Raw genomic sequence first — 26,974 nt, 5'->3', positions numbered from 1 at the left:
GTACATGACATACCTGGGCAATTTTGCACGTTGTCGTCAGTCAAATGCTATAACAATCTGTAGTCATGCACTTCAGTTAGAGAGTCAAATGACAGACTATTTAAATATAGAGACTCTCCAAAACAAGAGTTGCATTGAAGGATCTGGGCATTCTTGCGCATGAATCATCAAATGTTAATATTCAGGTGCAGCAACTAATTAAGATGGCAAATGGAATTTCAGCCTTTATTGCTCATAGAATCCCTGCAGTTGGGAAGCAGGCCATTCATCCCATCAAGTCCACACCATCCCTTCAAGCATCCAACTCAGACCTATCCTCCAATATCTAATCCACCTAGCCTGCAGATCCATGGGCACTACAGGCAATTTAGCATGGCCAATCCACCTAACCTGCACATTTTGCAAGGAAACCCATGCAGTCACAGGGAGAACGTGCAATCTCCACACAGCCAGTCACTCCAGCCAGGGTGGAATCGAACCTGGGTCGTGGTTGCTGTTCAATATTCGTGCTAACCACGGAGCCACTGATAGATCGGTTAGAGTTTTAATCCACAAGTGGGTGAGGGCATAAAGCAGATCAACAATGTTCTTAATAAATGATGGACCAGGCTTGATTACTGAATGACATACTTCCTGTTCCTATTTCTCACAGTTGCCTTATCTTATAACAGCACAATTTGTCTACAGTGATAACAACCAAAAGCAGTCTGGGTGAGACCTTCTGGTGCATCTCTGCTTGAGTTCATAAAGTGTGGCCCTGAACTTCAGTCACTTGCAACAGACTCCTGACTCAGTTCCATCCTGGCCTCTCTGTCCTTGGTCTCATATCATTTTAATGAGAAACAGCACCTCGTCTTTCAATCAGTCACTTTTAGCCTTCCAGATTCAATGCGTTCCACCACACTAGACGACGACGACGACGACAACTGGTCTGCACAGTAACAATCATATTGGCATCATCTTGCAGGTGAATTTTAATTTTGTGATCTGTTTTTTGTCATATATCATCCTTTCACCAGTGGATCTGTCAAAGGATGGTGAATGTTGAGAATTCTCTACTCTAGTGGTGTATGGAGGCTTAGTTATTAGGCAAATTCAAGAGTGAAATGCAGATATTTCTAGATACCGATGACATGAAGGGATAATATAGGTACATGGCAGTCAGGCTGATGATTAACAATGATTCAGAATGGAGGCAGGCATTTAAGGGACTGCTCCTATATTTTCAAGCCTCTCACACCCTCCCTTGCAGTATTTCCACTATGCTTCCTTCACTGCCTCTGTACAAGTCTGTTACATCTTTCACTGACAGTCATCAACCCAAGTGTTCTCTCCTTGCCCACAGATGGCACCTGACCTATTTCCAGTTAAGAAATGGATAAGAAGCGACATCATAACAGCAGAATTGGAGGCAATGGGCAGGAAAATGCAGATGGAGTTTAATCAGGATAAACGTGCAGTAATGCATTTTAGAAGGTCAACTACAGGTGGAAAGTGTACAGTGAATGGCAGAACCCTTTGGAGTATTGATATGCAGAGGGGTCTGGGTGTGCAGGTCCACAGATCACAAAAGGTGGCAGTGCAGGTAAATATGCTAGTTTAAAAAAAGGCCTATGGCATGCTTCCCTTCATTGCAAGGTGCATTGAGTAGAAGGATAGAGAAAGTTATGCTGCAGCTTTATAGAAGTTTAGTTCGGCCATACTTAGAATACTGTGTGTAGTTCTGGTCACCACACTGCCAGAAGGATGTGGATGCTTTGGAGAGAACACAGAAAAGATTTACCAGTGTGTTGGCTGGCATGGGGGATTTCAGCTATGAAGAAAGAAAGGTTGGAGTTTGCTTTCACTGGAATGGAGGAGGTTGAGGGGCGAAAGAAGTGCAAAAGATTGCAAATGGCATGGATGGAGTAGAAAGTATGCAGCTCTGTCCCCCAGGGTGGAGGAGTCAATAACTATAGGGCACAGGTTCAAGGTGTGAAGGGGCAAGATTAACATAGGTGTGCAAGGCACGTTTTTCACAAAGGGTGGTGAGTGCAAGAGGAGGTGGTGGAAGCAGACAACAGCAGCATTCAAGACACACTTTGACAAATACATGAATAAGGAGGGAATAGAGGGCTACAGGCCCTGTAAGTGAAGACAGTTTTAATATGGATGGGCAAAACATGTCAGTACAGGCTTGGAGGGCTGAAGGACCCGTTCCTGTGCTGTACTCTTCTTTCTTTCAATTTTCCCTCAGCCTTACTATACAACTTGCGAATTAGCTCTTTCATCAACAATACAACACAAACCATACAAAAGCATTTATTCACACGGATGCATAAAGTACACAAAATTGCATATCAAGGTACTTCATTTTACAAAAAGATCTTGAAGAACGGCTGTAAGATCTGGGTGAAAATGTTAACATTATTTTATCAAAAAATATTTGGGGTAATATTAAGTTAAAATTACTCCATCCTCCTTCTGCTTCACATTTACAGGCTTGGGATGAAAGAATTACGGTAGCATCACACCTCCAAACAGAGCATTTGCTTTTCATAAGTCAACAGTTAAGCTGCAAAAATAAACTAGATACAAGTACAAAACTTGTCAGATTCATTTACAACAATATTCCAAAATATTCCAAACATTTAAAAATGTTTGGAGTTGTCATCCCTCCTGTCAAAATTACTGTCATCTGCCAAATAAAGTTTCTGTGCAAACTGTTTTCTCTCTTTCCACCTCCCCTATCCATCATCTCACCCAAGTGACCATTTTTTGTGGGGAATGATGGATACAGACCAAATTCTGATCCCACAGTCACTGGGCTTGCACTGACTTTTCAGTGGGAGCCATTGGTCAGAAGGCCAGAGTAAGCGTGAGGCTGGTTTCTTCACTCAGCTGGCCAAGGGAGGTAAAGCCAGGTGGCTGTATCAACACTGCCCCCAAGTGTTGAGATCAGGAAATGTAATTAGACACTTTCTCCTAAACAGTAAAACAAGTGTGCAGACTGAAACTGCAAGCATTGTCAAGGGATATTATAATATTGGGCAGGGCCTTCCAAACTGGTCCAACAAAAACACTACAAAACACTGGTGAAAGGTATGGACGTTTCCCCTATGCATCAAAAAAATCCCAGAAATATTGATTTTAAAAGGTGAAAGAAAACAGTAGCATAAGCATGAAATACATGTGCCTATAGTTGTGGTCATGCCAGAGGTATGATTTCGAACAGAACCAGCTGTAGGGATGGAGGTTCATCTACCCTGTGGCAGACATAATGTAGAGTACAGGATCCTCAGACAGAGAGGGGCATTTTTCCCCTGGTTAAAGCAATGACCAAGTGAGCTAATAAAGCAAATATTTTGCTGCTTTGAGTGAAACACAATACTAGAATCAGGCTTTGATTTGGTAGGGTGTTTGACCAGGATGCTAGACTTGTACAGAAAGAACTGCATTTCCAGCAAAAGGTGAAACTGTACATAGCAAAAGGCAGAAATCAGAGAAAAACAAAATAACCCATCCACTGGAGGCAATTAGTCCAGCAAGAAGTGGATAATTAGTAATTTGGAGTTTATGAAACATAAGAACCAGTTTGTATGATTGGAAATCTGCTAATTCTTGGTGGAGCACTAGTGTCTCTGTGATTCCTTTGGACTAAAGAACTGTTATATAAAAAGATCTGAGATGCAAGGTTACACCAGTTTGGGTCTTTATGCCGACTGAAAATAAAACCTTGTGACATTCCACCCAGAATGAATTCTGTACAAAACGCATTGGAGCTGGAATTTGAGTAGGACCAGCAATAGCCAAAATGCTGTCATTTTTGTTTTCCTTAATCTTATTTCAGTGGAATTGGTTGTCTTCCACTGAATTTTCAAACATCGTGCCTTCCATCATTGTGCAGATTAGACAAGCTCAGGACTAAAAGTTCACATGAGTTCTGATGTCATTAATTTTCCTCACCATTTCAGTAATACGTTCACTCCTGAAAAAGAAAATTAAGACATTAAACAGACATGAACAGTTAGTTAGTACTAGTCATCATCTTTCAAGAAATAATGAGCCATTTTCTAATCACTCAGACTGATACTCTGCTTTTTAACAGAGCTCTGCATTTCGACAGATTGCAATCAGGACTCTTTCAGGAATACAGAGGTATACTACATTCTGAAAGGTTCCTTGTGCTGCAGAAAAGTTAGGGGAAGTCAAAACTATGGCCTTCCATTTTTAAACATGAGCTAACCGCTGTATTCTGCAATTTAAAGATCCAACATTACAGACAACCACTTTGACAGCTCCTGTGAAAAGTCAAGTACATTAAGTGAGTGGGTAGCATGGTGGCTCAGTGGTTAGCACTGCTGTCCCACAATGCCAGGGACCTGGGTTCAACTCCACCCTTGGGGGTGTGTCTGTTTGGAGTTTGCACATTCTCAGTGTTCTGCTCCAGTTTCCTCCCACAGTCCAAAGGTGTGCAGGTTAGGTGGTTTGGCCATGCTAAATTGCCCATCATGTCCAAGGATATGTATGCTGAGTGGATTCGCCATAGGAAATACAGGGTTACAGGGAAAGGTTATGGGGGCGAGTCTATGTGGGATACTTTGCAGGCAGTTGGCGTGGACTTATTGGGCTGGATGGCCAGTTTCCAGACTGTAGGGATTTTATGAGAAGTCATGAACGTGAGCCTGGCACTGGTGCAGAACACACTCACCAGTTAAGCATTACTGACATTCTTCTCAAGCATGGGCAAATTAATCTACAATAACTGTCCCTGTCATGATTGCACTTTTAGCATGCTTCTCAAGGGCATACAAGAGCCTGTGCATTACAAATAATGAGGCTTTGAGTACAAGATTATGTAAATTATACTAAACCACCAAAAAGATAAAAAATAAAACTTGTCATGACACAGCCAAAATACTGAGCACAATCAAGGCCAATACTTTTAGGACGAGTGTTAAGTCCTCCACATGGATCCAGAATAGATGTACTCAGATAGCACTGGGGTGTCAGACTTCAACCACGTGCAATGACTACAAGTTCTCTGACGAGAAGGTTAAGGAGACATTTAACAGATATTTTATTCTTTCTAAAAAGGTATTAAGGGCTATATTGAAGTACATGGAATTAGGAACAGGCTGTTAGCTCATAGGAGCCAAATGGCCTTTTTCTGCTCCTATGCTTCCAGGTCCAAAAATCATAAAAGGATCGGAGAGAGACAATTAGGAGAAACTACTTCCAGTGGTAGAAGCTTTTACAAAGTGAATAATGGATTATCTGGAATGCACTGCTTGAAGTCTGAAAAATTAGCAGAGTCTGTTAGCCATAGATACAAGACATGTTTAACATGCCTAATAGAATATGAAGAGCAAACAATCATGGGACAGAGCAGAGTGTCTACATATTTTACACACCTGGGATTCCAGAAGATATTTAGTAAGGTTTCACACATTGGACTGCTAATAGTGTTGGGAGCTCGTGGAATTGGAGATAATCTTTTGATTTGTTGGAGAATTGGTCAGAAGATAGCAGACAGGGATCATATGTATATATTCCAGTTGATGGATGTGATCAGTGATAATCACAGGGATTTGTAATGAGATCTTATCATTTGCCTATAAAACTCTAAGACTAAGACTTGAAAGCAACGCATCCAAGTTTTGCTAAAGACTAAGTCATACAGATAGAAGAAGATTGTGAAAAGAACACCGATCGATGGATTGAGTGATCACAACTAAGACAGAAAGGGTTCAATAAGAAAATGCAACATCATCCCCTTCATTCAGACTTTATTTATTAAGTAATTAAAAGCCCCCAAAGCCAAAAGGAGAGCCTACGCATATGCTCAATTCAAAGGGAATTATTCTGTCACTCAGTCTGTGCAGGGGATGCTCCTTGGTAATATGCAGTATTAAATGTTTGTGGTGAGACACAAGCAAAAGGGTATTGAGGCCCATGAAGTGGACCATTGGCTGTACAAGGGCCCTGGATTGTCCAAAACTCTAGTCATGGCTTGCCATTTGACAAACTGAGCTTGTCCTAAGAAATCTGTTGGTGGCATCTTCTTTTCATTCCTTCTGAAGGTGGCTAAGTACTGGGTGGGGTGACATTTGCAAGTTACATTTTTCTAGAACAGCGAAGTGCCTTAAAAGTAGTAAAACATCCCATTGTACCCCATTATTAAAGGAAACTTGGCTTCTAGTCACAGACAAAACAGATAACCTAATAATTGAAGAGCTAGATTTTTTAGGAAGCAGATTGGAAAGTTTTAGGAGGAAATTCCAGAACTTGGAGCCTAAGTAGCTGAAAGCACAACCATCAACATTACCAATATTAAAACCAGGGAGGCTCAAGCTGACAGAATTGGAGGAAGTATCTCGCATGTTGTAGGATTGGGAAAAATTAGTGACTGGAGGGACAAGACTACAAAAGCATGAAACACTTACAGCAAGAGGGTACTTTGACTCACTCAAACTAATACTTTTTTTTTGTAATAAGGAAGATTGCCTGTGTTTAGACTTTTTGTGAAACCTGAGTAGCCAACCCAACTGCTAAGCTCACTTGGTATTCAACCTTTGTTGTAGTCAAATGAACAGAATTACAGCAGCAGTTGCAACTTGGGGGATTTAAGCATCCTAGGAAATACGTCAAAGGAAAGGAAGTAGCGCAGGGCAAATTCAGCAGCACGTTACCAAAGGAGGATGGCCACACTTTTGAAGCAAGATCAGAAAATGTTTCGAGGTTTTTCTCACCACTTGAACAAAGATAACTAACAGGTGCCCTAACAAAGCTGTTAGTAGTATGACGATTTACAGTATAATGGTGACAAATTGTCTCCACTGGTCAGAGAGACAGTAATGCAAACATAAGTTTAAGGCAAATCGCAAAGGAAGTCTACATAGGGGAGAACTGTATAAACAATTAGCATGTGGAATTCTCTGGTGCAATCTGATGTTGAAACAGAGTTCAATTGTGCATGCAGGAACATTTTTACATGCCGAGAAAATTAAGAAGTGCGGTCAATGTCAACAGAGTAAAATTAGACCAAGATACATACTGAATTAAATAGAAACCAAAAGAACCATGGATGCGTTAAGTCAGAAACAAAGAAAAAACAGAAGTTGCAGTCCAGAGGGTTGCAGGGTCTCCAAGTGGGAAAGGAAATCTTGTTCTTCCAGCTTACGTTGAGCGTCACTGCACCATGCCAGAGAACGAGATGTTGGCCAGGCAACAGGGTAGTGTGTCAAACTGGCAGGCAACAGGTAGCTCAGGGACTTTTTTGCAAGCAGGACGTACAGGTTCTGTGAAGCAATCATTCAGTCTATGCTTATTTCCCCAATGTAGAGGAGGCCACATTGTGCACAGCGAATGCAGTAGACTAGATTTTGGAAAGTGCAGGTAAAGCGCTTCACTTGGAAGGTATACTTGGGCCCTGGAGGTGGCAGAAATGGTATCTGATGATTTTTTGGATGTGCATGCTGGTGGGATGGTAGGTAAGGACAAGGGGAACACTATCATTGTTGGGAGGGAAGAGAAGGGGTAAGGGCAGACATGGGTCGGACCTGCTTGGAGGGCCCTATCGACAACAGAGCTGAAGAAAGTGTACATTTCATATCCTCCCTTGTCGTAGTTGGTCTCATCTGAACATACGCGATGGAGAGGGAGGAACAAGAGAATGGGATGGAGTCTTTACAGGAAGCAGGGTGTGAGGACGTATAGTCCAGGTAGCTGGGGGAGTCAGTGGGTTTATAGTGGGTATTAGTGACCCATCTATCCCCAGAAATGGAAACAGATGTTGAGGAATAGAAGAGAGGAATCAAAGATAGACCAGGTGAGTGTGGGGGCAGGGTTGAAATTGGAAGCAAAATCAATGAAAGTTCCTGGAAAAACTCAGCAGGTCTGGCAGTATGGTGAAAAAAAAAATCAGTTAACGCTTCAGGTTTGGTGACCCTTCCTCAGAATTGATAGTAACTGGAAAGTAAATAGATTGTTTTTGTGTCTGTACAAGCTACACGTTTCTGGTTTAAAGACCGATTGTTGCACCTTCTCCCAGTCTAAAAAAGACATCTTTACAACCCCACTTCTTTTCTTTAAAAAAAAGGATCTATCTAATAAAAGATAATAGGAACTGCAGATGCTGGTGAATCCAAGATAACAAGGTGTAGAGCTGGATGAACACAGCAGGCCAAGCAGCATCTTAGGAGCAGGAAGGCTGGCGTTTCGGGCCTAGACAAATAAAACAGTGCTTGTTTCTCACACTTGATCTACAAAACTGGCTAGCTGACCATTTTGGCTTATTCAACAGTACTCCCTACGTTTGCAATTCAACTGACCCATTTGATATCTTTGGTACTTACTGTTCCTTTAAGACAGATTGAATGCATTTCTTCTGGGACACACTGAGTGAGATGCTCTTCTTCCGCGGACTATCTTGCTCATGTATTTCCCTCTGCTGGTATTCATTCTTCATACGCACCTGAGATGAAATGGATTTGATTACATTAATTAGGGAACACTGCAACATTCTGATTTAAACACCAGCATGTACTGTAAATCCACTTCCTGCCTTCAGATGAAAGTTATCACAAAACCGCTTGCTGAATTTTACTCAGATATATTAAAAACAAATGGCAAATTGATTCATTTATAGTAAGTTACATTTGAGCAAAACCAGACATCACTGCAAATGATTTGAATTCCTTCACAACCAAAAAGCATCAAACACAACCAAACAGGTCAACTCCAGCTAATTTTTAAAAAAAAAAAAATTAGCCACAAGAGGAGATCTGCATTGGTATAGCACTTTTATGACCATCAGTGTCTCAAAAGCACTTTATGGACATGTTTCACATAGCAAGAACCCAGAAATAGTATTAAAAGATCAGATAAAGATTTTTTTGAGGGATAAATATTGGCTAGGATATTGGCTTGCTTTTTGAAATAGTAACATAGAATCTTGTGTACCTATTTCAGGAAGGGCCACCAATGTCAAGCTTTGTAGGGGCGGCACAGAGGCGCAGTGGTTTGCACTGCAGCCTCACAGCTCCAGGGACTCGAGTTCAATTCCAGCCTTGGACGACTGCCTGTGTGGAGTTTGCACATTCTCCCCGAGTCTGCGTGGGTTTCCTCTGGGTGCTCCGGTTTCCTCCCACAGTCCAAAGATGTGCAGGCTAGATGGATTGGCCATGCTAAATTGTCCATAGTGTTCAGGGGGTGCGTGGATTATAGGTGAATGGGTCTGGGTGGGATGCTTCAAGGGGCGGTGTGGACTTGTTGGGCCAAATGACCTGTTTCTACACTGTAGGGAATCTAATCTAATCTCAACTGAAAAGATAGACCCTTTGACAATGCAATACTCCTCACTCAATGGCACTGGAGTGTCAGCCTGGATTCTTGTCCCGAACTGCCGAGTAGGACTTGGGTACACTAATTTCTAATTCAGAGATAGGAGTTCTGCTAATTAAGCTGCGGCTGACGCTGCAGTAGGTTCAGTAGGTCAAGGAAAGCAAAGGATAGTATCAAATTGGAAGTAAAAACAAAACAATGCGACAAATATCAGTTCTAACCAGAGGATTTAGATTAGATTAGATTCCCTACAGTGAAGAAACAGGCCCTTCGGCCCAGCAAGTCCACAACCGCCACTTGAAGCATCCAACCCAGACCTATCCCCCTATAACCCACACACCCCTGAACACCAGGGGCAATTTAGCTTGGCCAATCCACCTAGCCTGCACATCTTTGGACTGTGGGAGGAAACTGGAGCACCCGGAGGAAACCCACACAGACACGGGGAGAACGTGCAAACTCTGCACAGACCGTTATCCGAGGCTGGATTTGAACCCGGGTCCCTGGCGCTGTGAGGCTGAAGTGCTAACCACTGAGTCACCGTGCTGCCCCAATTTAGACAGGGTAGTCTGAAAAACAAAAGGCAGTAAGAACTTATAGTCATAGTATCAGACAGCATGGAAACAAACCCTATAGTCCAACTCATTAGAGTTAACCAGACATCCCAATCTGACCTAGTCCCATCTGGCAACATTTGGCCCATATCCCTCTAAGTGCTTCCCATTCATATATCCATTCATATTGCTTTTAAAAAAGTGTTGTAATTGTACCCGCCTGCACCTTGTTCCATTCACAGGCCACCCTGTGCGTGAAGAAGTTACCCCTCAGGTCTCCAAAATCTTTTCCCTCTCACCTTAAACCCATGCCCTCTAGTTTTGGACATCCCTACCCCAGGAAAAAGATCTGGCTATTCACCCTACGCATGTCCCTCATGATTTTATAAGCCTCTACAAAGGTCACACTCCAGGGAAAATATCCCCAGCCTATTCAGCCTCTCCCTACAGCTCAAACTCTCCAACCCTGGCAACATCCCTGTAAACGTTTTCTGAATCCTTTCAAGTTTCACAACATCTTTCCTATAACAGGGAGACCAGAATTGATTCCTGTGTTCTAAAAGTGGCCTAAACAATGTCCAGTACAGCTGTAACATGACCTCCACACTGATAAATAAACGCAAGCGTACCAAATGCCATCTTCAGTACCCAATTTACCTGCAACTCCATTTTCAAGGAACCTCAAACATGGACCCTAAGATCGCTGTTCGGCAACATTTGCCAGAACTCTACCAATAAGTGCACAAGTCCCTGCCCGAATTTCCCTTATCAAAATGCAACACCTCACATTTAATCGAAATTAAACTCCATTTGCCACACCTCGGCCCATCTGATCAAGGTCCCATCGTACTCTGAGATGACCTTCATTGTCCACTAGACCATCTATTTTGGTGTCACCTGCAAACTTACTAACCATTCCTCCTATATTCACATCCACATCAATTATATAATATAAAATGACAAAAAGCAGAGGACAAAGCACCAATCCTTGCAGCACACTGGTGGTCACAGACCTCCAGTCCAAAGAAAAAACAATCCTCTACCATAGCTTGAATCCCATATCCAAGCCAATTTTGTATCCAAATGGCTAGCTTTCCCTGGATTCCAAGTGATCTAACCTTGCTAACCAGGACACCACACAGAACCTTGTCAATGCCTTGCTGAAGTCCATACAGGCAACCTGGTTTTCCCTTACCATCTTTCTTAAATAATGGCACCACATTATTCCACCCTAATATCTCAGCAAGGGGCCCAGCAATCACTTCCCTAGCTTTCCACAAATCCTCAGATACACCTTGCTCGGGTCCTGATCAAATATGAGAAATATCCTTACATATTTGCATCTCAATTACTACCCGGGGGCGGGGGCGAAGAGAGAGCGAGAGAGCGAGAGAGCGAGAGAGCGAGAGAGCGAGAGAGCGAGAGAGCGAGAGAGCGAGAGAGCGAGAGAGCGAGAGAGCGAGAGAGCGAGAGAGCGAGAGAGCGAGAGAGCGAGAGAGCGAGAGAGCGAGAGAGCGAGAGAGCAAAACACCTGTAATACAATCCCAATGTCCAGGCATATCCTCCCTAAGACCTGCTGTAATGCTAACCCTAACCAAGCATGCTACTTCCCATTCCTCTCTTGCCTCCTGTTCTATCCTTCCTATAGCATTTCTACCCTGGGGCATTAAGCTGACAATCCTGTCCATCACTGAACCGCATAATAGCTACGAATCCCAATCCCATGCTCTCAACTATGCCCTAAATTCATCTGCCTTGTCAGGCCTCTTGCATTGAAGCAAATGTAATTTATCATAGGGTCATACAGCATGGTCCAACTTGCCAGATTTGACCAGTCATCTTAATCTGACCATGTCTCATTTGCCAATGTTTGGCACATATCACTTAAACCTCCTCTGAGTCATTTCTACCCGCCCGCTCACCATAACCTTCAATTCCTTTACTGTTCAAAAATTTACCTAGCCTTGCCTTAAAAACATTCAGGGAGGTAGCTTCAACTGCTTCACTGGGCAGGGATTTCCAGATTCATAACCCTTTGTGTGAAGTTGTTTCTCCTGGCATCAGTCCTACATCTGCTTCCTTCGATTTTGAAGCTATGCCCACTAGTCCGAGTTTCACCTGCCAGTGGAAACAACCTCCCTGCCTCAACCTTATCTACTCCCTTCATAGTATTATATGTTTCCATGAGATCTCCTCTCATTCTCCTGAATTCCAATGAGTATAATTCCAGCCTATTCAGCCTCTCCTCATAATCCAATCCTCTCAACTCTGGAATCAACCAAGTGAATCTCCTCTGCACCCCATTCAGTGCTAGTATATCCCTTCTCAAGTAAGGAGACCAAAACTGCACAGTACTCCAGGTGTGGCCTCACCAGGACCCTGTGCAGCTGCAGCATAGCCTTCCTGTTTTTAAACTCCATCCCTCTAGCAATGACAGACAAAATTCCATTTGCCTTTTTAATTACCTGTTGCACCTGCAATCCTACTTTTAGTGATTCATGCACAAGGACACCCAAGTCCCTCTGGACAGCAGTGTGCTGCAATTTTTTACCATTTAAAACAGTCAATTTTGCAGTTATTCCTACCAAAATGGATGCTCTCACACTTACCAACATTGTACTCCATCTGCCAAACCTTTGCCCACTCACTTAGACTATCTATCTCTGCAGAATTTCTGTTTTCTACACACTTTGCTCTACCATTCATCTTAGTGTCATCTGCAAATTTTGACACACCACACTTAGTCCCCAACTCCACTAGCCACTGACCACCAACCAAAGAAACACCCATTTACCCCTACTGTTTTCTACTAGTCAACCAATCCTCTATCCATGCCAATACATCACCTGTAATACTGTGCAACTTTATCTTATGGAGCAGCCTTTGGTGTGGCACCTTGTCTGTCAAATGCCTTCTGGAAATCCAGATACACCACATCTACAGGTTTTCCCATTGTCCACCAGGCCAGTAATGTCCTCAAAGAATTCCACCAAATTAGTTAAGCATGACTCACCCTTCACGAACCCATGCTGGGTGTGCCCAATGGGACAGTTTATACCCAGATGTCTTGCTGTTTCTTCCTTAATGACAGATTCAAGCATTTTCCCCAATACTGAAGTTAAGCTAACTAGCCTATAGTTGCTTGGCGCTGCTTGACCTGCTGTGTTCATCCAGCTCTACAACTTGTTGTCTCAGATCCTCCAGCATTGGCAGTTCCTACTATCTCTGGTCTATAGTTACCTGCTTTCTGTCTACTTCCTTTTTTAAACAGTGGTGTCACATTGGGTGGTTCCCGCAGATTGGAAAACAGCCAGAGTCCAGTGAATTTTGATAAATAATTACTAGTGCATTTGCTATTTCGCCCATCACCTCTTTTAGTACCCTGGGATGTATTTCATCAGGGCCAGGGGACTGGTCTACCTTTAGCCCCATTAGCTTGCCCAGGACTGTCTCATTCGTGATAATGATAGTTTCTAGGTCCTCACCTGCTACAACCTTCTTGCCATCAGTTTTCAGCATTTAATTTATGTCTTCCACTGTGAAGACCGACACAAAATATCTGTTTAATTCCTCAGCTATTTCCTCATTCCCAGTTGCTAAATTGGCTTTCTCATCCTCTAAAGGACCATTGTTTACTTTTGCCACTTTTATGATTTAAATATTTATAGAAATTTTTGCTGCTTGTTTTTATATTCTGAGCTAGTTTACTCTCATAATCTATTTTACTTTTCTTCATTTCTTTAGACATCCATGGCTGACTATCTCATTTCCTAGAGTTCTTCCTTATCATTGGAATATATTTCTGCTGAGCACTGAAAAATCGTTTTGAAAGTCCTCCACCGTTCCTCAATTGACCCACCACCAAGTTTTGGCTCCCATTTTACTTTAGCTAACTCCTCCCTCATCCCATCATAGTCTCCTTTGTTTAAGCACAGGATATGGGTACTGGATTTGACCTTCTCATATTCGACCATACTGTGATCGTTCCTTCCAAGAGGATCCTTAACTGTGAGATCATTAAGTATTCCTGTCGCATTACACAGGACTATATCTAGGATAGTTTGCTCCCTTGTAGGTTCCATTATATATTGTTCAAGGAAATTATCGCGGATGCATTCTATAAACCCCTCCTCAAGGCTGCCATGACTGACCTGGTTTGACCAATTGATATGTAGATTAAAATCCCCCATGATAATTGCAGTACCATTTTTACAAGCATTAGCTATTTCTATGCTTATTGCTCGTCTCACCACGATGTCATTATTTGGTGGCCTATAGGCCACACCTATCAGTGGCTTCTTCTCCCTCCTATTCCTAAATTGCACCCAAATGGATTCAACCCTTTGTTCAGTAAAACCTTGTTATCTCTCACTATTGCCCTGGTATCTTCCTTAAAAATCAGAGCGACACCACCTTCCTTACCTGTCTGTCCTTCCGAACAGTTTGATACCCCTGGACGTTTAACTCCCAGTCATGACCATCCTGCAACCATGTCTCTGTAATGGCCACTAAGTCATACCCATTTGCCATGATTTGCGCCGTCAACTCATCCACCTTGTCTCGAATGCTCCCAGCATTCAGATAAAGTGCTCTTATGCTAGTTTTTGCACCTTTTTGAGTCCTATCACCTCCATTACTTACAGCTCGAGTTCTCCTTCCCTTTAACTTCTGGCATGATTTGCAATGGAGTTGAAGCTTCCTCGTCACCTGCTAACCTGCTGCTTTGCCTTCTATTTATTGTTATATTCTCTGTACGCTCACTCCTCCCTTCCCCCCAATTCTAAGTCCTACTAACCACACTATTTATGCTTTTTGCCAGAACACTGGACTTGGCCCTGTTCAGGTAGAGTCCATCCCAGCGGTATAGATCCCTCCTGTCCCAAAAATGATGCCAATGCTCCATGAAAGGGAAACCCTCTTTCCGATACCAATCTTTTTGCCACGTGTTTACTTCTCTGATTCTCACCTCCCTATTCCAATTTGCACATGGCTTGTGCAGCAGTCCAGAGATTATGACCATAGAAAATCTGTTTTTTTCAAAAATTTTGTTCCTAGCTTTTCACAATCCCGAAACAGGTCTTTTTTCCCTCGTCCTGCCTATGTTGTTGGTACCTACGTGGACCAGAACAAAGATCCTCCCCCTCCTTTTCCAGTATCCTCTCAAGAGATGTCTCGCACTCTGGCACTGGGCAGGCAATACACCATGCGGGATTCTCTATCCTGCTTGCAAAGGATACTGTCTATCCCCCTGGTGATGGAATCCCTTACAACTACAATCTGTCCTTTTAGCTCCCCTGATTGGAAAGGCTTCCTGAACCATGGTGCCACGGTCAGTTGACTCATCCCTCCTGCATGCCTGTTCCTCATCCATGCAGGGAGCAAGTGCCTCGTACTTGTTGGACAATATCAAGGGCTGCAGCTCCTATGTTCCTGTCCTAAGGGTAGCTCTACCTGCCTCACTTGCAGTCACTCACTGCTGTCTGGCTGCTGATTGAATTAACGTTAATCTACTAGGTGTGACTGCCTCCTGGAACACAGCATCCAGATATCTCCCCACTCCGGGATGTGCTGCAGTGTTTGAAGTTTGGATTACAGCTCATCAATTTTGAGCCAGAGATCCTCAAGCAGCCAACACTTGCTGCAGATGTGGTTACTGCCATTCTCAATGGGATCAGCTAGATCCCACATCATACAACCTCAACACATCAACAGTGATTCAGTATACCAATGCTAATTCCAAAATTATATCAATTCCAAAACCAAAAAAGAAGAGCCTGAACCCTCTACAATTGGAGTCCAAACTAAAACTTCAATCTATTGAACCAAGCTGACAATGTCTGTATGTAATTCTGAAGAGCAACCCAGTTGGAAGTGCATTTTAAAACAGCTCAGTATTGTAATTAACAGTTAATATAATTGGAGTGGTTTTGTTTCAGTGTTTTTCGAAGTTTTAAAGGAAAAAATCTCCTGAGAACCAGCTACCTTAAGAAAATAAGAAACAATACAAGTTTCAAGATTATTCGCACCTGCTTGACACCGTTTCCCAGGTCCTCGAGTTGCTCACTGATGCTTTTAAGTTCTTTCTTCATGTCTTTCTCGCTATCCGATAGCACAGGAAGCTTTGAATTCAAACTGTGCAAGATTCTCTTCACTCTGTAAAGCACAGGTAAGTTAAAGTGAATCTGTTTTTCTAAAACTATAGATGTCCACCCACTTCTCTACTTACAGATACATCCTCCTATTCTTGGCTCATACCTAATCATGATGTCCTCTTGGTTGTCTCTTGCATCTTCAAACTTGTCAGCAAGTATCTCTGCCATTTCCCGCATGGCCTTCCTAATAGAAGAAATTGGTTTTGATCAACACCTCCGAAGCTGAATTGCACCAATTTGAAAGACAAAGAATTGCTGCTGGTAATTTCAATCCAATTTCAATCATTGTATTTACAAAATATATATAAATCAACAAATCAAACAGGAAATAGTGAAAAACATCAACAGTGAGATTGGTGACTTCTGGCTCAGGCTGACTTTCCATCCCATCTCCCCATCACTTAGGTTGCAAAAATGTAATTATATTAGATTGTTAAAGTTCCTTCAACAGTCAGCTCCAACAAATTTCATTTAAATAGCACTATTAATGTAACAAAATATCCCGATGACATTATGAAACAAATTTATGACATAATACATTCAAGGGGGTTTTTAGGGCAGATAATTGTGGACAGACTGGAATGAGTTGTGTTAGCAGACTGAAATTTCTACAGAAGGATTTTAAAATCAACTTCCACAGTTAAATATGATAGCCCCTGTACTTCAGAGAAAATATAAATTGCCGTTTCTGTGATATTTCCAGAAAGCCGGGGAGTATTTTGAAAGAGGTTTAATTGGTTTCCTAGTTATGGCATCATGAGGTTTCAAGAATTCCAACATCATCAGAGAAAGCCAACTTCATTGTTTTCCATCTGGTACTTCAGAACACAGAATTTGCGTAGACAAGAAATAAGCAAGATTTTCTCTGACTGCAAGTTTCATATTAGGCAGTCATCAAACAGAAACTGATACTGAAGCAGGTCTCAGGGCACAGCCTTACTGTGTTGGAAGAGACAGGTGAAGCCAGAAAAAGCAATGTACAACAGCAGTGGTCTCAGGGTTGTCTGGGCCACTAGTTCATCTAACAGGAGGGGAGAAGGGAGCTCAAGGGGACGATTCCTTAAGAGCCACATCTACTACTGAGCCAAGGACCAGGGTGGAAATTCACAACCAACTGTCACACTCAGCCCACCAGAAGCAAACTAAAGTCAGGAGGCAGAGTTATCTGAAACTGCAAGTTATAGTCTGAGCTGCTAGATAAACCTGGAGGTTTTCAAGTAAACTGAATCCAAGTTATTTAATCCGTTACTTATCAATAGCACAAGAATCATGATAGGCAGGAGATGAGGGTTAAAAGGGGTTCCTGTGTTACCAGGGATGCCATGAGTTGATTGAGAGGGGGTTCCTAAATACGTGCCTTGTTGGTGGTAGGTCTGGGGACTTCAGCGGCCGGTGAATGTGACTCAAGGGCTGTGATAATAAAGTGGGAAGTGAGAGATCCTGTGAAGCGGAGGAAGAGTTTTTGAAACAAATCAAATCATTGAATAAATTGAGGGAGTTAGATATTGTTCTCAATGCATAAGAGATCACAAGGGTATGGATGATCATCCTGCTCCTATTTTCTATACATCTAACCACAAATATTTTTCCTGTATTGTCTATTTAAAGTGAAATTACATTTATAATATCTTCTGGCAGTTCATTAATATTTGAACTATGTTGATTTTAGATAGTGTATTATAGTAAATGTTTTAAAAACTGAAGTCACATCCAACAGTTTTCTTTCCAGTAGCATTAGAGATTTAAAAGTTATCTTCAAAAGGTTTGTGACAAGAATTTCAACTGTTTGATCCTTACAAACTTTTTCTGAAAATAAATTAATTCAACAAAGCTTAAGATGTAAAGTTGCAATGTTCTTTTTCAGAGATAGAAGAGCTTCTGCGGAAACGTAGGACAGTTTCAGAAAACGAATTAAACTGCTGTGGTATTAAATCAGGTAAGCCATCACAATAAAAGCTTCATTCTGAACATGTTACTGAGTGGCTTTTAAGTGCCTCCACGTGTATCAATTTAAAGATGAAACGTACTTACTTGTCCTTGACACAGTGCACAATATCCTGCATTTGCTTCTTCTTCTGACTTTCCAGTAGCTTTACCCTGGAATGTAGAACAGGTTTCTGCTTTTACTGTCAAACCTTGATGATACAGTCAATTCAATAGCATCACAACATTGCAGTATAAAATAGCAATTGAAGTTATAGCTGTTCTAAAACAGGATGGTAAAACAGGGGGATTTCAATGACTCTAACACTAACAAAAATAGAATTGGTGTGAAAGGCACAAGGGAACAAACAATGTATTCAGGAAAACCTTTCTAGCCAGTGCAACCCATACCTAACAAGAAAGGGGTAGTTTTGTGGTTTCAAACTTACTTTTTAAAGATTGAATCATGGGAGGTGGAATTAGTATCATAAGGGCAGCACTTTGTTGGAAGGGATCATGGGGATTATATTGTCAGCATGGATAAAAAGTCAAAGATCAGGAAGACAGGTTCTGAACAAGAAAAAGCTATTGATCTAAGTTGAAATACGATATTGCTAGTGTGAACTTGGATAAGTTAATTAAAGGGTAAATTAATGCCAGATCAAGAGGAAGAAATCTAGTAAGAGAAGATATAAGGGCTCTAAGGGTTAAAGAAAAACATGTGCAAACAAATTCAGCCCCTGCTGGATATCAAGAAGCTTGAAGGAGGGATAGAGGAAAAACGGGATTTCAGGTAACAAAGGTTCAACATTGTAGAAAACCTACAGCACGAGTAGTATAGGGATGAAAGTAAAAGGTTAGTTTAAAAAAAAAATGAACAAAGGGAACTAAAAATGAATAAAACAAAGATTCATAATAAGTATAGAAAAACAATTAAAGGAGGACCCATTAGTGTCAAAAATGCTAATTTGTGTTTCGAGACAGAGGACATTGATACAGTTCTTAGTGGCCTCTTCATACTTATTTTCACAATGGGCCAACACAGATTTTGAAATTGGAGGAGATACGGGGAAATTATAAAGATGCTGCCTTGACTGCGGAAAATATTATTAAGGGGAAAGGTTGGGTTTCTTTGGCCAACAGGAGACATAAATGAAGAGCTGAAAATCAATACAGAACAGGTTGGAAGACTCTATCCCCTGTTGGTTGAGAGGTCCATAACCTCATAGGAGTGGATTGAGGGCAAGCAGTTGGAGATTTAGATGGGACTTCAAAAAGCCAAACCCCTCATAACATTTGAGGCATCTATTTTCAATTCATTTATGGGAGGAGGGCATTGCTGGCTAGGACACACACTTGAAATGTTGCAACCTAGAAGGCTACAGAACAGCCAGAAACTGGGATTCGACTGAATAACATTTTGTTAGTTGGTGCAAACACGATAGGTCAAATAGCCTCCTTTCATGCTGCATGCTTCTGATTCCCAGATCAATAGTTGTACAGTGTAATGTGATCATTTCTCGGTTAAAAGAGTCTAATGCTTTTAAAGGAGGAGCTAGCAGGACTAACGAACTTAAGCAAAGTAAAAATGTGACTTTATAGAAGGACATTCATTGCTCTCTTCACCAAGAGTCACAAAGATACAGCATAGGGAAAGGTCATTTGGCCCATCAAGTTCTTTTTATTCCCCCCTTTTTCCTTTTTCTTTGGCAGAAGGCAGCTTCATTGGGGCCCAGGGCATGACTGTGGCTGGTGAGCTTCGAGCAGGGCCCATGCAGACGAAGGTGAGGTGACTATTGAGCCCGGAATGGGATCTGGCAGCACCAGGACTCTATAATGGCTGCTACATTGGTGGGTGATAGTGAGGTGGAGGAGGAATGTTTTGAGCTGCTGTTGCAGTAATGGTGGTGGCTCGGCATGGTCATTGTGGCGGCATTCTGGTCTGCTTTGGAGTCTTTGGTGGCACAGCCTGGAATTCCATAAGACAGGTTGGCGGTGACAAGACTGGTCCTTGGAGCGGCTTCTGTGGGATCTTATGGCTTGGCTTGGATGATCTGCTTCAGCAGCAGCTCCCGGCCCAGTAATCCAGAGGTGTACCATGGCAGACTTGCAGCAGTACTGTCCTTTCCTGAACCCCAGAACCCTGAATTGAACCAAGATGTACTTTGGTCTTAACTTTTTCTTATCTATGCCTTCTGTTATTAGTATATATGCTGTGGTATGGTGACTTAAATGCTATTCATTGAATTTTTAAAAATATATACAAAAAAAAATTATTCTATTCAGTATTCACTCTGGTCAAAACGACCATCTATTCTAATCCCACTTTCCAGCACTTGGTCCATAACCATAGATGTTCAGTTGCAAAGACAAGACATAAGTACTACAAGGAATATAAGTACTCCTCAAATGTTGAGGGTTTCTGCCTTTACCACCCTCGCAGGCAGTAAGTTCCACATTATCAACACTGTCTGGGTGAAAAAGATTTCCCTCACATCTTCCCGAAACCTTTTTCCTCTTACCTTAAATTTATGCCCCCGGTCACTGACCCCTCCATCAAGCATGAAGTTTCTTCCTGCCTACCTACGTATGTCCTCAATTTTATACATCTCAATTATGCCCCTTCTCAATCTCATCTGTTCTGAGGAAAGTTCTCTCTCTTAACTGCATCTCTTCAACCCCGGCATATTCTGATAAATCTTCTCTGTACCTGCTCCAGTGTAATCATATCTCCTCTCCAATGTGGATTCCAGAGCCGTATACAATACTGTATCAGTGGCCTAACCAATGATTAACCTCGCTCCTCTTAAAGTCCATGCCTCAACTAATAAAAGCAAATATACTATATTTCCCAAGATATCAGGATAGATGGATAAAGTGGCTAAGAGATCAGTGTTCATACATCCCAACATCCTTCTGATCTTCAGTGCTTCTTAGGGTCCTATTGTTCACCATGTATTTCTTTGCCCTGTCAGTCTTGCCCAAAGTGCATCACCACACATTTATCCAGATTGAACTCCATTTGCTACTGATCAGCCTATTTGATCAGCATGTCTATATCTTCATTACTTATCACTCTACCAATTTTTGTATCAACAAACTTACTGATCAGCCTTCTTACATTCAAGTCTAAATGATTTATATAAATCACAAACAGCAAAAGCTGCAGGATCCCACTAGATAAGGACTTTCAGTTATAAGAAAACCCTCAACTATCATCCTCTGCCTTCCTGCCATTCAGCCAATTCTGGATCTAATTTGACATATTTCTTTGGGTCCCATGCCTATCAGTTTCTCATGCTAGATGTCATCAAAAGACGTGCTGACATCCAAGTACACGATACTCGGTCACCTCTGATCAAATTAATTGAATTTTTGAAGATATGACATTTCCTTAACAAAAATATGTTGACTGTTCTTGATTAATCCTAGCTTCTCCAAATGCAGATTCATTCAGTCCCTCAGAACTGTTTCCAATATTTTACGCACCACAAAGGACAGGCTGATCAATTTGTTGTTTCTTGGTTTATCCTTTGCTCTTTCACACCCTCAGCCATGACCATAAGGCAGACAATGAGATCAACAATTACTTTTTGCAATGTTTCAAAATTGAGAGAAGTGGGCATCGATGACAAGGCCAGAATTTGATGCCTATTCCCAATAGTGCTTCAGTTGGGGATAATTTTACTAGGCGGCGGGGGAGGGGGGGTTTGTGGTAGGGTGCGGGCAGTGGACACACGCGACAGGCAGCAGTGCCTGTTTGGGACAGGAGAACAACTAAAGGGAAGTGTCATTAGAGGGCATGGGAGCAGGAAGTGGGGCCAGAAACAAGAGGGAGACATCTCAGGGAAAACAAGCTTATTTAAGTTTAAACAAAATTTTGTTTACAGTTTTCTTGATTAGCTATGTATTCACACATGACGCTTTAACTGGAACTATCCAGATGACATGTTAGTCTTGATTGCTTGTGTATTCATTTTCATGCAGAGAACTCTTGCTTCAATTACACAGAACACTAGTTAAATCACACTTCTAGTGTTGCGTGTAGTTCTGGTGCAACAGAGTCATCAGACAGATTCTTAGGAGTTAAGATGATCTTATGAGGAGAGACTGAGGAGACTGGTCCTGTATTCTCTGCAGTTTAGAAAAATGAGAAACAAACTCAGAAATTTTAAAAATTCTTAAAAAGGGATAGACAGTTGTCCAGAACTACGGAGCACAGTCCTTAGATGACTTGCCTTGTATTCTGACACTGAGATGAGGAGGAACATCCTCGGAATACTCCAGCTTAGGGGGTCTAATGGAAACTCGGTCAACAACTAATTTCAAGAGAGAGATTGACAGATTTCCAGTTACAATTGAAGTCAAATAAGATGGAAGATATGGCAGAATGAGACATGCAGGTAGAAGATTAGTCATGATTTAGAATGATGGAGCAGGCATGAGGAGATGAACAGCTTACTCCTGCTCATGTTCTTCCTATGTTCCTAAATAAACTTCCTTTTCAAAAGATGAAATGGTTAAGCTTTATGAAGTAAACACTTGAATTTTCTTTACATAGATACAACTTTCAGCTTACAATGCAAAGTTTGTTAGAAATTAAAATTAAAAATAGTGAACCTCCATCTTTCGGCAAGATGCAGGCCAAACTACTGAATTTCAATCCTCCTTCAACAAAGTGCGAGCAGCAGCGGAGGCAAGACGGACCCGGAAGACTGCAGCTAAGGTAAAGCAGTTTATTTTTAAAATTACTTCCCGATAGTGGGCAGCGGTGTTTTTTTTTCCTCTTTCAGAGAAGGAGTGGGAGCAGCGGAGGAAGTGACGAGGACCAGAGGGGCAGCCGGGAAGGAAAGCAGTGACCATATATATCAGCAAGGCGGCTAAACCCGAGACTCTACAACTGCAGTGTCTCCCACCCGCCCTCCTCCTCTAACCTAGTTAATAAGGTAAGGTTCATTCTAAACTTTCTCTATTGAACATAAGTTTGTTATTAATTTGTTATTATTATTTGACGTAAGCTTTCTACTTTAGTATTGAGTGGGTGTTCAGATAAGTGGGGTATGGATGCTAGGGCAGTTGCTTGCTCCTCCTGCAGAATGTGGCAGTTGGGAGATGTGGCACACGTCTCCGCTGGCTACATCTGCGGGAAGTGCACCCAGCTACAGCTCCTTGAAAACCGTGTTAGGGAAATGGAGCTGGAGCTGGATGAACTACGGATCATTCAGGAGGCAGAGGGGGTAATTGAGAGGAGTTATCGGGAGTTGGTCACTCCTAAGGCTCAGGACGAGGATAGATGGGTCACAGTTAGGGGGAGGAAAGGGGACAGACAGACAGGGCAGAGATCCCCTGTGGGCATTCCCCTCAGCAATAAGTATACCGTTTTGGATACTGCTGGGGGGGGGATGACCTACCAGAGGAAAGCCATAGTAGTCAGTTCTCTGGCACTGAGCCTGACACTGTGGCAAAGAAGGGAAGGGGGCAGAATAGAAGTGTACTCGTGGTAGGGGACTCGATAGTTAGGGGAATCGACAGGAGATTTTGTGGGCAAGATCGGGATTCCCGGAAGGTATGTTGCTTCCCTGGTGCCAGGGTCCGGGACGTCTCCGATCGGGTGTATAAAGTTCTAAAAGGGGAGGGCGAACAGCCAGAAATCGTGTTACATATTGGCACAAATGATATAGCCAGAAATAGGTTTGAGGATATAAAAAGTGATTTCAGGGAGTTAGGATGGAAGCTGCAGAGCAGGACGAACAGAGTAGTGTTCTCTGGTTTACTACCGGTGCCACGAGATAGCGAGATGAGGAACAGGGAGCGGGCGCAGCTGAACACGTGGCTACGCAGCTGGTGTAGGAGGGAGGGCTTCAGATATGTTGATAATTGGGATGCCTTCTGGGGAAGGTGGGACCTGTACAAGCAGGACGGGTTGCATCTGAACTGGAAGGGGACCAATGTCCTGGGTGCAAGGTTTGCTCGAGTAGTTCGAGAGGGTTTAAACTAGTATGGCAGGGGGGTGGGAACCTGAGCTGTATATCAGAGGTGAGCGTTGATGCAGGTGAGGCAGTAACAAGAGGTAGACCAGCTAGTGGGAAGGATTTTCCTGGGAAGGAACCAAGGGATCGGTTAAAGTGTGTTTGCTTTAATGCAAGGAGTATCAGGAATAAAAGTGATGAACTTAGAGCATGGGTCAGTACCTGGTGCTATGATGTTGTGGCCATAACAGAGACATGGGTTTCTCATGGGCAGGAATGGTTGCTGGATGTTCCAGGGTTTAGAACATTTAAAAAGAATAGGGAGGGGGGAAAAAGAGGAGGGGGTGTAGCACTACTAATCAGAGAGGGTATCACAGCTACAGAAGCTTCCTTTGTCGAGGAAGATCTGCCTACTGAGTCAGTATGGGTGGAAATTAGGAACAGCAAGGGAGTAGTCACCTCGTTAGGGGTTTACTACAGGCCCCCCAATAGCAGCAGGGTGATTGAAGAAAGCATAGGTTGACAGATTTTGGAAAAGTGTGCACGCAGTAGGGTTGTTGTAATGGGTGACTTTAACTTTCCTAATATTGATTGGAACCTCCTTCGAACAGAAGATTTGAATGGAGCTGTTTTTGTAAGGTGTGTTCAGGAGGGTTTCCTAACGCAGTACGTTGACAGGCCGACGAGGGGAGAGGCCATTCTAGACTTGGTGCTTGGAAACGAGCCAGGGCAGGTATCAGATCTTGTGGTGGGAGAGCATTTTGGTGATAGTGACCATAACTGCCTCACATTCTACATAGCTATGGAGAAGGAGAGGATTAGGCAGAATGGGAGGATATTTAATTGGGGAAGAGGAAACTATGATGCGATTAGACATGAGATAGGAAGCATGGACTGGGAGCAGTTGTTCCATGGTAAGGGAACTATAGACATGTGGAGACGGTTTAAGGAACAGTTGTTGGGAGTGATGAGTAAATATGTCCCTCTGAGACAGGCAAGAAGGGGTAAGATTAAGGAACCTTGGATGACGAGAGCGGTGGAGCTTCTAGTGAAAAGGAAGAAGGTAGCTTACATAAGGTGGAGGAAGCTAGGGTCAAGTTCAGCTAGAGAGGATTACATGCAGGCAAGGAAGGAGCTCAAAAATGGTCTGAGGAGAGCCAGGAGGGGGCACGAGAAAGGCTTGGCAGAAGGAATCCGGGAAAACACAAAGGCATTTTACACTTACGTGAGGAATAAGAGAATGGTCAAAGAAAGAGTAGGGCCGATCAGGGATAGCATAGGGAACTTGTGTGTGGAGCCTGAGGAGGTAGGGGAAGCCCTAAATGAGTTTTTTGCTTCTGTCTTTACGAAAGAAACGAACTTTGTAGTGAATGAAACCTTTGAAGAGCAGGTGTGCATGCTGGAATGGATAGAGATAGACGAAGCTGATGTGCTGAAAATTTTGTCAAACATTAAGATTGACAAGTCGCCAGGCCCGGATCAGATTTGTCCTCGGCTGCCTTGGGAAGCGAGAAATGCAATTGCTTCGCCACTTGCGAAGATCTTTGTATCCTCGCTCTCCACTGGAGTCGTACCTGAGGACTGGAGAGAGGCAAATGTAATTCCTCTCTTCAAGAAAGGGAATAGGGAAATCCCCGGCAATTATAGACCGGTAAGTCTCACGTCTGTCGTCTGCAAGGTGTTAGAAAGGATTCTGAGGGATAAGATTTGTGACCATCTGGAAGAGCATGGCTTGATCAAATACAGTCAACACGGCTTTGTGAGGGGTAGGTCATGCCTTACAAACCTTATCGAGTTTTTTGAGGATGTGACTAGAAAGGTTGATGAGGGTCGAGCTGTGGATGTGGTGTATATGGACTTCAGTAAGGCATTTGATAAGGTTCCCCATGGTAGGCTCATTCAGAAGGTCAGGAGGAATGGGATACAGGGGAACTTAGCTGCTTGGATACAGAATTGGCTGGCCAACAGAAGACAGCGAGTGGTAGTAGAAGGAAAATATTCTGCCTGGAAGTCAGTGGTGAGTGGAGTTCCACAGGGCTCTGTCCTTGGGCCTCTACTGTTTGTAATTTTTATTAATGACTTGGACGAGGGAATTGAAGGATGGGTCAGCAAGTTTGCAGATGACACAAAGGTCGGAGGTGTCGTTGACAGTGTAGAGGGCTGTTGTAGGCTGCAGCGGGACATTGACAGGATGCAGAGATGGGCTGAGAGGTGGCAGATGGAGTTCAACCTGGATAAATGCGAGGTGATGCATTTTGGAAGGTCGAATTTGAAAGCTGAGTACAGGATTAAGGATAGGATTCTTGGCAGCGTGGAGGAACAGAGGGATCTTGGTGTGCAGATACATCGATCCCTTAAAATGGCCACCCAAGTGGACAGGGTTGTTAAGAAAGCATATGGTGTTTTGGCTTTCATTAACAGGGGGATTGAGTTTAAGAGTCGTGAGATCTTGTTGCAGCTCTATAAAACTTTGGTTAGACCGCACTTGGAATACTGCGTCCAGTTCTGGGCGCCCTATTATAGGAAAGATGTGGATGCTTTGGAGAGGGTTCAGAGGAGGTTTACCAGGATGCTGCCTGGACTGGAGGGCTTATCTTATGAAGAGAGGTTGACTGAGCTCGGTCTCTTTTCATTGGAGAAAAGGAGGAGGAGAGAGGACCTAATTGAGGTATACAAGATAATGAGAGGCATAGATAGAGTTGATAGCCAGAGACTATTTCCCAGGGCAGAAATGGCTAGCACGAGGGGTCATAGTTTTAAGCTGGTTGGTGGAAAGTATCGAGGGGATGTCAGAGGCAGGTTCTTTACGCAGAGAGTTGTGAGAGCATGGAATGCGTTGCCAGCAGCAGTTGTGGAAGCAAGGTCATTGGGGTCATTTAAGAGACTGCTGGACATGTATATGGTCACAGAAATTTGAGGGTGCATACATGAGGATCAATGGTCGGCACAACATTGTGGGCTGAAGGGCCTGTTCTGTGCTGTACTGTTCTATGTTCTATGTTCTAAAGTCAAAAGATTTGATAAAGCAGAAATGGCAAATCACAAGGGAACA

General features: G+C 42.8%; 1 protein-coding gene across 2 annotated transcripts in view; it reads right to left on the bottom strand.

Annotated features, from left to right (window-relative positions):
- Positions 1–2,285: 2,285 nt before the first annotated feature.
- nup88 (nucleoporin 88) overlaps positions 2,286–26,974 on the bottom strand; it is a 51,642-nt gene continuing 26,953 nt past the window's right edge. Inside the window, exons 13-17 of one of the 2 annotated variants that reach the window (XM_048557499.1) lie at positions 18,062–18,127; positions 16,134–16,214; positions 15,905–16,031; positions 8,337–8,455; positions 2,286–3,967 (exon numbers count right to left, since the gene is read on the bottom strand). In XM_048557499.1, the coding sequence (XP_048413456.1) occupies positions 3,904–3,967; positions 8,337–8,455; positions 15,905–16,031; positions 16,134–16,214; positions 18,062–18,127 (457 nt within the window). In that variant the 3' untranslated portion in view covers positions 2,286–3,903. Of the gene's footprint in view, positions 3,968–8,332; positions 8,456–15,904; positions 16,032–16,133; positions 16,215–18,061; positions 18,128–26,974 lie in introns of those variants that run through there. The other variant, XM_048557498.2, reaches the window with a different exon arrangement.

This window comes from Stegostoma tigrinum, chromosome 27 (assembly GCF_030684315.1).
Source record: "Stegostoma tigrinum isolate sSteTig4 chromosome 27, sSteTig4.hap1, whole genome shotgun sequence".
NCBI lineage: Eukaryota > Metazoa > Chordata > Chondrichthyes > Orectolobiformes > Stegostomatidae > Stegostoma > Stegostoma tigrinum.
This window is presented reverse-complemented; position numbering and strand designations above follow the sequence as displayed.